This window comes from Varroa jacobsoni, unplaced genomic scaffold, assembly GCF_002532875.2.
Source record: "Varroa jacobsoni isolate VJ856 unplaced genomic scaffold, vjacob_1.0 scaffold_351, whole genome shotgun sequence".
Taxonomy (NCBI): Eukaryota; Metazoa; Arthropoda; class Arachnida; order Mesostigmata; family Varroidae; genus Varroa; species Varroa jacobsoni.
In genome coordinates this window covers 163,448-176,287 of record NW_019213253.1, presented here as the reverse complement: position 1 = coordinate 176,287, position 12,840 = coordinate 163,448, and the positions used below count along the sequence as shown (strand labels likewise).

The window sequence follows — 12,840 nt, the reverse complement described above, 5'->3', positions numbered from 1 at the left end:
ATAATTACAGCAAAAATTGAAATGTATGTAACCACGCAAAATCTATGCAACGTAAATACGATTAAATATGATCAGTATTTGTAGCCCGACATGTAAGCTCGATGTTATATACAATTTACACATTGTGTACACAATGCGAGTCATGCAGCGAAGGTCGTAAAGCTTTTTGTTCTTGCCTTGCTGACTCGTATAAAACATTCTTGCATGTTGCGTAAACTCACTAATGATACGGTGATGATAACGCTTGGTAAATGAATATTGTAGTCTACTGCAAATAGAAACATGTACATATGTGCATTTACGTATGTACATATGATGGGATGTAGGTGAGCTCCAAGTGGACACGAACAGGAATTCGATAAATTGTTGCGTCAATCGCCTCCACAATATCACTCATCCGCAAATCCGCAAACGTTTTCATTATCATATTACCTAACTCCTGACTGCGAGAATCTATATTTAAATTGAAGTGACATTTGTTAATGTTGTCCTGTACCGGCGCAATCACGCTGCCGAGCGTCTGATGTGCGTCTTTTTCGAGTACCGATCAATGTCATGCATCGGTCGTTATGGCTAAGCTTCTAAGGAACGAGAGATATGTTCCACATGCAAGATGTCGCCAGCTAATGGCGATCGTAGTGCATTAAAGACTTGTAAAAATTAGATCAATTAGGAGCTAATGATTTTGAGAGAGAGTTTGAAAGGTTGCCCAAGGTTAACAAATTAGCATCTTATTGTGCTGTTCTTATCCAACTAAGGCACATGGACGGACATCTCTGCGATGACAGATGTGATATGATGACGTATTTCTTCAATTTCATCAAATCGAGTGATTTTGAAACTGGCTCATACTACATTTCTAAGATGAGTTACAATGATTTGTATTATTTAGCTGTTGAGCAGGTTCTTCTTAGAGTTAACGTTAAGATCACGCCGCAGCATGGATCGCGGCGTTGAGTCAGAACTGGACGACGGCGCGGCGGCAAGAATCTCATGTTCTAGCCATGAATGATATTTTTTTTTCTTCTGCGAGTAGCAAAACACACCAACCAGCACGACGATTGATGCTAGAACAGAAAGCATAAGAATTATACCGGCGGTCTCGCTGAATTCGTAAACATGTAGTTCCGCCTTAGCCGAAAGTTGAACGTGAGGACAGCATTTTGTTGGGCGTAGTTTGCACACATAAGTTCCGCTATCGCGTACCTGTACAGATGTAATGTCGAATGCCGGGCTCACAATCTCACTGCCATTGGCCATAAGCCACCCTACCGGCAGGTGAACTCGATGACCTTGCGTGTATAAGGCACACTCAAAGTGTAGCGGAAGGCCGAGCGCACGTGAGACGAAGCCAGTATCATTAGCAGCTGGCTCGAGTGTTATCTGAAGGGTGGATTCTTGGTCACAAAGGTGCGGCCTACACGACGGTGGCTCGCTTGAGGACTCGACAAAGAAAGCTTCCTGTCTTTTAGGCACTTCCAACGGCGGCGGCTTAAATTCATCGCCAAGCTTGTTACTATCGACGATATTGGAGATTGATGCATTGCTCGTTGCCGCCGACAGGTCGTTTATAGAGAGAACGTCATGAAGAGGTAATAATGCTGTCGTATTTGGTGGGGCCACGCTTGAAGGTGGAAGCGTGCTAGGTGGTATATCATTGAGCAATAGCGGACTCGCTGCTTTTAAAGAACCAATACGAGGGTTACTCTGTGTCGTATCTGTTGCTTCAAGGGCTTTGCTGGTGACACTTGAGCTTAACTCATCATCGTTGGCTCCATGTTCGATAATAGAACGTTCTGCCGGAAGTGACTTACTTTGCACCGCCACGGAAATAACAAGGGTGCACCATATAAAGAATCTGATCATCTTTGCCAGCTGTCCCATGCCAATTCGCTACGATAGACGGTTGTCGTAACTACAACACTTAAGTGACCGAAACCGAGCGAGAATGTGTTTGTCTTTGAGTTCTTGATTTGCCTTGCGAACGTAATCGTCCTGCTCCTTTAATCCGTAATGTCAGTGATAACAAGTGCAGGTTGGCTGCCGATAACTACCATACAGACACACAATCAATTGCACTTCCTATATGTCAAAAAAAAGTCGACACAGTTGCTGGTCTGTATGGCGCTTGATCATCCGCGCATGCGGATATATCATCCACTATTTGCGCTGTAGCTTAAGCAATGTGTTAATCACGAATAACATTACCACTCGTTAAGTAGTCACGAAGTGTTACTATTAGCTGTAGAGGGCAGTAAGACCTGTGTCGTTTGAAACAGTTGTGGCAGCTATGGCATGTGAACACAGTCAGTTGAATCGAGATGAGAGAGTGCGTTAGCATCGTCGCCGATGGCGACAGAACCGAACAGCTCTCTACAGACAAAGGAACCATAGCAACTAAAGCGCAACTACAATATAATAGCTGCGTATAGCGGTAAGAGAGAATCTGCCGGCTGGCTGACTGTTGGCGGCTTGTTACTGGCAGGCAGCTTTTTCAGCAGGCAGTAGCGTGACCGTGGAACTACTTTTCTGGCAAGAACTCGCTCGAACTGGTGCAGTTGTAGACGACGGCGACGGCGTTAACCTGGACTGAATAAAATTTGAAGAATCTTTTCTTAAAGAAATTTTTTAAAGAAGAAAAAGGGGATATGAAGCGCCAGGGGAAAGGAGTTTTCCTGAACTGGTCGAAGTGAAGAAGGAAACAGGAAGAGAGATACAGACAGCAAAAGGTGGAACGAAAATGACGTATAGATGGACAAGGTCTAGCGTTTAGATGCGTAAATCATAGCCTTCGTTTCCAGATAGCTTAGTTACTTCACATAGTTTTGTTTGCGAACACCCTTGCGACCAGTAGGTTCCGGGTTACATCTTGTAGAGTGCAGTCACACCGATTGAAATTTGGACAGCTTTTTCTATACATATCTAATGAGTGCTGAGGTACTGCTTATTCAGATCGCAGATCTTGTCACAGACTCATGGTGACGACATGTGCGTGATCTGGAGTGATTTCTAAAGTATATACTTGTATAATGCCCACCCGCTTCAATGCAGAAGCTTGCCCAAATTTAACAAGCAAGGTCTTAACGCACCTAGCGCTTAACAACCACTTGAATGACGTAATGTAAAGGCAAAATGCCCCGTGTTCGGCTTTTATGACTAGCTGATCTAGCGGCTGACGATGTTTCTAGATTGGCAACTAATTAAGCTCAGCTAGCAGATTATCTTTCCAGGACTAGAAGCGGGCCGCATGTGCTATTGCGTATACCAAGTTTTTTGATCACTACGGTTAGTCACAAGTACTCTATCGTAGGATTGAAAGCTGATGCGGATTAAAATATAAGAATTACAATGATACAAATGTGTGTTTGTCTGCCGTATACGACATCTGGATGTTTTTACCTAAAACTGAAAAAGGTTCCATTAGAAGCAAACTGTTTCGGCTAATGTTTACTTGTATGCAAAATAGAGTTTATGGCTGATACAAACTCATACTTTGTATTATATCATGCCAGAAATATTCAAACTTAGGGCTTTTGCTGTGGACCTTTAAGGTTGTTTGAAAACGCGTAAGCAGTTCACGTCAGATGTTTTTCAAAATTTGCTTCGGACAGCCCAAAGCTATTTTGAGTAAATAAACCCGAGCTGATTTTATCGTGGCTTCGACAAGTACTCAATACGCAGAATCATGTGGATGACAGGATCCGATTCCCTATCTGGTTTGATAGACAGTGGTTGCTACAAGAGACATTCATGGACGTAATTGTTAACGTAAGGCCTATACAAGGTATATTTTATGAAATGCACTTTTGTCTGGGAGAAACTCGAACATTTCTGTAATCTTCGTGATCTAATGATTCCATGTATTTTTAAACCATGAAGATTACACCGGTTGATCCGATATAGAGTTTCCGGTATGCGTTGTAGCAAATGTCTGTATGTAATGCTCGTCTCCTTTGGTAGCTGGCAGATCATATAAGTTGGTCGTCGATCTGTCTCGAACAAACCGACTCGTTTCGGTGGGATTGGAAAGCTGAGGACGATGCAAACGAAGCTTTCACTATAGTCGAGTATAGCCACACATATATTCTGCTTCAGCTGAAAATCGCCAGGAATCTGAGGTAAGATCACCTTGTGGATGACTCTTTTCAGTCATTCGTAAACAAATGAAATTGTCTCATGCAAGGGTATCTTCATATTTCACTAGATATACCGGTGGTGTCTAACGTTGCTGACGGCGTAAACACTACCAATTATACAAGAAAATTCAATAGATCCCACCTGCACTATATAAAATTAGCACTTCAGCTGTCCTGTAATGAAAGTGTCACCGGCTGATGATTGATAGAATCAGACTGCGTGATGCAGTTTCTGTAAGAAGGAAACCCGAAAAACACGGCTGGTTGCTTATTAATCTACAAAATCATGATCTGTCCTTATTTGTCAGTGCTCGTGCTATTCGAGTGGTATATGCCAACTAATCAGTAATCTAGCATATCAGCGGACATTAGTGGCTGCTGGTGTTGGCTTAGGCCTGGTTGCAGGTTTCACAAACAACGATAGACCCCCCGATGGCTATTCATTCGTCCATGTGGCTGTGAGCATTTCTATTCTTGCTGCTGTCGTCGCTCTAACACTAACGACAGCATTTGATAGGCGAGGTAAACGGGGGGCTGAGTTTTGATATCTCTGTGGCTTTTTGGTTAGTCCATCTCGCTTCGAATGCTGTGCATCGCATCAAAGACGGCGGTGTTAAGTCTCGTTGGCGTTGTGTGTGACTACATCAATCGTTGTTTTGTCTTTAGTTGTGGCAGCTCGAAGCCAGTAGTACGTTGAGTGTACTGCTAGGTTAGTGGGAATAAAATTGCGGACCAGACTTATTCCAGGCATGTGAAACCGTCCAGCTACGATAACAGCAGATACAGTGCGGGATTACACGCAAATTCCAGAGGTCTGACGCTGATTCTTGTTACTTGATCTTATAGCAGCGACACACAGTAGGTGGAAATGCGCCAGGAATCAAAAAAATTTGATTTGAAAATAAAACATGCCCAAGAACGACTCGGCGATTCGAAGCTAATTCAACGCACAAAGCACTACTAATCTTATTTGGTTCATGGCGACCGCGATAGCGAATGCAGCATGTATCTATTTTATGAAAAGTAACAAAAAAAAACGAACAATTTCTTCTACAGTAACTACCGCAAATAGTTAGTAAGGCAAAATAGTCACCGAGATAATGCGCATACCCTGAACATATTCATTTAAAAAGGAAAAATAAAATATATTTGTTTTAATTTAGGTATTGTGAAAGTGCTCTGCGGATACAGCAATCGGATGACACCAAGCTATTTACATGAGGTTTCACTATGTTGGTACAGTCAATTGTCGTTCATTCCAGATTGACGTTTGTACGTTAGCGCCTCTGCTTCTATGCGCTGCGTTTGGTATGAGGGGTTCAGTTTGTTTAAAATGCCCGTAAAGGTTCTATGCCACATGTATTTGCTAACTGAACATGAGAGGCAAGGGACAATCATAGGGTAAGGTAATTTAATTCTAAGAAGATTTAGTCTAAACACGTATACTCATTAAAGAAATCTGACTTGGCAATATTTTGACCACTGAAGTACTTCAGTTTCTGCAGCACGAAGACTTCCTTAAAGTATTATGTGTTTCTTGTGAAATCGTAGGAAATTACCCGAAGTATTACATGTTCCTAAATAGTTTAAGGGACTAGCTGATTTGCATTCGACTTGTCCGACGAAACTTTCGATTGATGGGATTCATAAGGGTATGCAAACTTTGACTCTATATGTAGCCTACGAGCCTTGAAATGGCTTAGATATTGTGAAATGGAAACAAAATTCACATTTTGTGGAACCGGAGTGCGAAGGAGGTACTCCATGAGACGTCTGATTCCTATATGTCTATATCTGTTTATCTATATTTAAAAATTAATCGCGCATCAAGGCCTACTTTATTGTAAGGCAGCAACAATCTTATGCTCATATTCGATTCCAAAATATTATCAGTACGGCTTATCGTATTGATCCAATTAGGTTATTATTACTGAATTGCATGAGCTATACAGCCGGAAATATCTTTGAAACTGATATTTTCAAATCACAACGTATGTAAACTTCTAACCTAACCCAACCTAACCTAACCTAACCTAACCTAACCTAACTTAAAACCTCGAGGTATAGTGAGTCCGTCGAATTTTAAAAATGCATAAGTCTGTTCGCTATATGCGAGAAATGTCACAAACGTCTTGGTCGAGTTAGGTGCTGGGACGAATGCGTTTTGGTATCGAAATTGAAACATGCTAGGTTTATGCATCAAGCTCTTATAGCAATGTATATTGAAAAGTGATAACGGGAAGAACACAAAAGTGGAATCAGAAATGCTCAAAAGAATAAAGTTGCTTACTAGGACAATGTAAAGCATTCGGAGAGGCGTTCGATAACACGAAGTTGATAATGGAAGCAGACGTCGTTTGTTGATAAACGGACTGTGTTTCCTATAAATGTACGTAGTTCCTTCATCCGTGAGCTCCGCTCTGCGTGGCTATTTCGCTTCATCATTTTTACAGCGTAATCCAAATGTACACTTACTCTCTTTGCTGTTGCATTTCCAATTCGTTTAAGTGGTCGTCTATTGTACCACAACGATCACTTTCGTCATAAAATAGAGAAATCCGGAATCGACACACACTTTCCTCTCTGTCCTTGGTATCTGTATGTGTGCAGTTTAACGTTTACTGCTAATATAAATAAAATTATATTAAAAAATACATTGACTGTATTGCGCAACGTTTACCTGAGGGATCTGAGGTGAAGTGTAGTATGCTTTAAGACGACGACAGTACACACGGTACAGTGGCACATCCGAATAGCCTACGTAGTATTTGCTAGTAAATGTATGCTAATACCTATTGCACTGCCCTTTAAAGAAAATCAACAATAATCAATCATCAACTAGAACATTCGGTCAATATAAACGTTTGACAGAGTGTTCCGTGACGTGCTCTGTACCAATCATCTGCATACTCGTACAGCTATCTGCGACAGTTCTGTTCTATGAATCGAGAACTGCCAACCCAGTAGGCAAATTAATCCCTGAAGCGATTTCCTCGTATGCGAAACAGATGTGCAGAATTCTAGACAACGGTGTACTACAATTAAATTTAAACTTGTCTCTTGATTAGATGCTCCCGCAGGCGATGATGGTTTACGTGCCTCCAAATCAATTTAGTATGCCCGATTCAAAGGCGTCCACTGCATTCTGTTCGGGTGGCCTTAGTAGGATTTTATAATGAATGCATTGAACATACCGAACTGGACGCACGAACACGTCAAAACAGCTTTCCCAAAAAGTGTATACGTACTTTGAATGATTAGTCCTTATTTATACATGAGTAGTATTTAAATTATACTTCTTTTATATCGCGTATGCTAAACTGATTGCCGTTTTGATCAATATACTGCTGGTAACGGTGCGCTATAAGTTCGCAAACTTTAACAAGCGTTTTACTTGACGTTGTGGCGCATTCTGCTGAGTTGCGACTTTTAGATATCCCAGTGTGAGTTTGTTATTTTAAGTATTCCCACAAAAAGAGTCAATAGGTATTAGATCTGAAGAACCTATCCTATGAAACGTCTTTGTCCAATCTAGCCTGTTTGAAGGATTTTTAGGAGTCCTGTTGAAAAGAAAATTCGTTGTTTTAACCAACGTCCTTTCGTTACGGTAGGATAGATAAGAGAAAGTTACTCTAATAAACTTCCACTAGATGGCAACCGGCGCTATACTGTTACAAAATAAGAGTCTTAGTTATTTCCTTAAAATGCCGTACCACGCCGTAACCTCTAATACTTTTATACAATTATCCTGTGTAACATGTAAACTTACGCCATTTAATTCGAATGTAGCTTTATCGCTCAAAACAGCCTTCGCCAAAATCTGTGCACCCTTTTCATATTTTTTCAAGTACCATTTGCAGAATTGTTTCTTTTTTTTGTTATAGGCCGGATCATCTTGGTAACATGCATCATAATTTTCCATTTACAACGCCAAGGAATGTAACGTACACTTGATTTGCTGAGGCTAAGCTCACGAGTCGACTGCGTTATAGATCTTTGGGATGTTCCGCTTTAACTTGCCAACATTCTTTTTCAGCTGATAAAGTTCCTTGATGTTCTTGGTTTTCTAAAACATTGTTTACGAACAACCTGGAGGTTCCACCTGTTTCGAACTTATCTTGTATCCAAGTGGTAGTAAGTAGCGTAAATGGATCTGCCCAAAAAAACACTCTATGATATTGTCATTGTACGTCTCTTAAATTTTCATACTTTCAATAGCATTTTAAAATTGCTAAAAAGGTAATCTTAGCCCATGCATGATTTCCGATTAATTGTATCCTGAAAAGAAAGAACAATCAGAATGTTATGACTCGTTACACAGTATGTAGACACTCGATGTATATGACCTTTGCAGAGGTAAATGGTGCTTAGGTAGCAAAAACCTACCTAAAATGTACTCTATAAACTGTTACCATCTGACTTAGCGTATCAGAGTATGCAACTGAAAGATTGTCTGATCTTCCTGACGTAGATTTTCTTAGCTCTATGGTAGTTGATTAAGAGATTACCAAAAAGTTTCACATGAAAAACAAGACGCAGATGATAAATTTAGTACTTACGACAAAAGTGCTATTAGTAAGAGATTATCAGCTGGTTGTTATAATTTTATAGAGAAAGAATTATACATGGCACTTAGTAACTAAACGGATATGCGACCAATATGGACGTAGTTCATTTTCTTCTTAACAAAAGAGGAGACTTGTGCGACTTGTAGCAGGCTGCCGAGTCAACTCAATCTGTGTCGGATTCGGCTACACCAATAATTAATAAACATGAAAAAAATTAGCTTTTTTTAGGATGTTGGTAACTGCGGTGATCCGTTCTCAGCTCTGTAATAACCGGAGAACTGCAGTTCCTAATCACTAATTGCATCAGCCATGTTTGATTAGTATCTGTCTAATACCTATTTTCTGCTTGATACAGAACTACTCCACGAAGTTCCATGCGCGGTTGGCTTTGAAGGGAACAGAAACATCAGAAGGCGAAAACTTTATCTTTCATAGAACTGTTAACTTCACTAACTTTACATGCCAGGATGCCGGTCGCTTTTGTGACAGACGCAGCCGGCCTATTATTGTTCGAATAGCAAGTTCTCGTTGTTTAGCTTTATCCAATTGCCTGTTTGATTAAAGTGTCATTCCTGTAGTAAACATTTAGAGCAAGATCGTAACGAGACGCGACTACATGATACAACACACAAAGGTATGAAATAATATCGTTCATGAGTGGCAAGACGTGTACTCATAGCAATATATTGCTATTGTCAACAGAAAAAAGAAAAGATAACTGATAAAATAGCTTTCGGCTAAGCTAGCCATCACCGTGTCGCGTGTAGTGAAACAGCGCATGGGAGCTTCGAGCCTTAAGTCTACACAGAGTTCAAATCAAATATGTACTCGTGTAGGAACGCTCTGCGTGTTCCATAAATGACTTTTGTCGGTTCCTTTACTGTGAGGATTCGTTCCGCATCAATGGTGCTCTATTTACTGATTCGTTGTAGAAGCTCTTCTATACACTTAGCGTATGAGCGATAACGTAATGACCACATGCCTATTTTCATATTAGCAATAGATGTATCATGGGATATTTTATGCTAATGGGTCGATCGATCTCCGGAACATAGTTGGTATAGATTGTAAGGTTCTTTGGGTGATTAGGACGTAAAACTAAACGGTTGTGCTTTTCGGATACCTAGCCTGTAGCAGCAACTGTTTTGTGTAAGAAAACATCAGTAATGAGTGCGATTTTTTTTCTTACATTTTCAGTGAGCAGAGATACCGTCAAAAAAAGAAAATGTACTACAAAAATGGTAAGTTAGTTTGACTAAGACAGTGCACGTTCAGTTTCTTCATTTTTATCGTTGTAGGGACATGTTTTTGTGCTCTCGCCGGCCTTCGATCATTCAAACAGGACACAGAACGCAACATATTGATACCAAGTTTAAACTATACTAGTGTGGTTTCGTGAAGATTTATACAACATGCGTTTACTATACTGTTTTGCTCTTCTTGAACTCGCAATTAGGTATATTGGTACCTAATAAAGATGAGTGATGAACTAATGACGATTATTTATACTTACATATTGCATATTATTGTTATTATACACTTAGCTGATCAAAGCAATTTCTTCACTGAACGTTAGAACCTGTAACCCACAGATAACAGCAAGCCAATAGAATTGTTTGACTCATAGTAGGTTCAGCTGAGGTATACCTCGCCTTTAGGTGCACGTCATAAAGTAACGAAACCCGATGGGCAAAAAACTCCATATAGAACTAACTAAATGGTTTTCTTTAGTATACTGTTAGTAAATATGCACGAAATTACACCGACGTTTGGAACGGGAAGTCTGGCTCGACCTCTTACTTTTGCTTTGTAGCTAGGCGTTTAATACGGTGTTTATGCTAACCCTAAAGCGTTTTTGACGCAGCGTATTAGTCGAAATGCGATTGTCCCACCAATTCAGTAATGAAATACGACAGAATTGCACAAGACTATAAATAGGTTTTCTATATTGATCGCACGTTGAGTCACGAATTTGTGCGATTTCGTCCTCTTCATTGACAACGACAGCGAGCCACCATTAACACATCGAAAAGCTAACAGCGAGGCCGGACATTTTGGTATTTTGCCTGAGCAGAACAGTACGCGGCAGGCAGAAGTGAGACCAGCAGAGAACCTGAAAGACAGTCGCCTTGCTTGTTTTATGGTGGTCAAGAGCCGGTCAGTAGCTGCAATGGTGGGGCGTCTAGCAAAAAAGACTGCCGGTGACGTTTACGACGGCGGTGCAATTGGCCTGCCCAGGCTGGGTCTGATGACTAACAGCATGATAGAAACCTGCGTCGCAGCGGCGAGCTATGGTGTGACTCACTATACCATCGTTAACGGAGTCTGCCGCGGAATGCTTCTATCATGATGAGAGAATCTGTCACGTGGTCGTTTCGGCTTGCAAAGGAATACCGCAATCTCTAGATATAAAAACAATATGGTCAGCTTTTGGTGAGACAAAGTGGGAGACCTTACCGATAGGAAGACCTTTAAAACGATCTCAATATGGATACGATATGACAAAACATCGCTTGATATAGCAGCTAGCTGGCTAGTAGCACCTTTGAATTTTAGGTGGGGGTCTTTTTTCCCTTATTTAATTCCAAGCCCAAACTCCTTTCAAAGGTCCTTCCACAAATTCCACACCTTTAATCTTGTACAATATAAGACATAAGGATAATAACGCGTGCAAAAGTATTTGTTTTTGTTGATATTATGATAGCTATTTTGAAAAGTAACTATCCTTAATACGTCAAATTTGTATTCGTTTATCGTTTCACTTAAACATTGAGTGAGGGCTGTTCTTTTCTGAGGTGTGGATGGACGGCCTTCATGTTAAGGTGTGCATCTCTGGGCGTTGATACCTCAGGAAATGAAGAAGTCCAGTTTGTGAAATCCGTAGCCTTATATCATAGGTCTTGTTTTTCCAGCATTCTTTTTTTGTGACAGTCAAAGGTATAACGTGACTTGATAGTATCGATTAATCGAAAATATCTCCAACTCTGTACAAATACTGTTTCCGCGCTGATATAAATGTATTTTTGAATACGCACCACATGACCATTGTAGTCCCGAATCCGTTTTCACCATTGACCCGCGATAATAGTAAATCATTGTAAACACAGTTGCTACGACCTGTCAAGTAGCACGTGGTACTATTATATGCGTAGCAACAATATTTTGGTAAAAATACGAACCCTTATATTTGAGAAACAGGTGGTGTCCAATGTGCATCCGCCAATCCGAGTGACGATTTTATCCGTTTCAGTACAAAATGTCAGAATTCACTTTTCAGTGGGAAAAAGAATAGCTTTGTTTTCTTTTCTGCAGCATTTTTTTTCATGTACCCGCAGGTTATCGCTAAGGCTGATTTGAGCAATTGAAGTGACAGGCTAATGCATTTCATTATGAATCTTGTCTTTTGATTATTCTACAAAATATAGCGCCAAGCAAAAAGCATAAATTACCAATATAGCATGTACATGCGGGCGATTCTGTAGGACTATATCGTTGCTTTTTGATTGTCTAGAATAAAGATTTGTTTTAGGAAAATTAATTTTTGGACAAGCGGTTCATTTCAAATATGCTTTTTGCAGAAGCTCTCTTTTGATCAATAACTAAATATAAGCCATAAAGTGCCAACTGCTCATGCGGATTCAATTCTTCTGCTTTAGTTACGACGTCTTTAATAAAAGTTTGTTTTTCTGCAATACTCGAAATTAGACTCTGCCTGAAAGGAACGCAAGGGTTATTTTTGTGATATAATTCAGATACTGATCCGTGAAAAAAAGCTAACAATAAATAACAGATATGAGTTTGAAAAGGCTTATACTTTGACATAAGAATTAACAAAAAAAGAAATTCTTGAAAAGTCGTAGCGATAATGCGTAACATCTGCTACTCCGCTAGTTTCTAGATTGAACCAGCTAAATCGTTAGCTGTTGTTCAATACTTTTACGTCAGATGAGCCCTACTAATATTATGAACTTTTTCTCCAAAGCAGGCGGTTTACGTAAATACGGGTTTATAAAGGTCTCCTCCCTTTTTAGAAATTTTTTCTATTATCAGTTGTAAAAAAAAAAAAATATATATATATATATATATATATATATATATATAATAAAAAAAAATTTTTTTTTTTACCTTTGGTGTAG

At 39.9% G+C, this 12,840-nt stretch overlaps 1 protein-coding gene across 2 annotated transcripts in view; it reads left to right on the top strand.

Annotated features, from left to right (window-relative positions):
- The window catches only part of LOC111259600 (uncharacterized), a 22,107-nt gene that overhangs the window by 2,766 nt on the left and 6,501 nt on the right, over positions 1–12,840 (top strand). For both annotated transcript variants that reach the window (XM_022831759.2, XM_022831760.2), the window contains one exon: positions 9,902–9,945. In XM_022831759.2, coding sequence (XP_022687494.1) covers positions 9,902–9,945 — 44 coding nt within the window. The remainder of the gene's footprint in view (positions 1–9,901; positions 9,946–12,840) is intronic.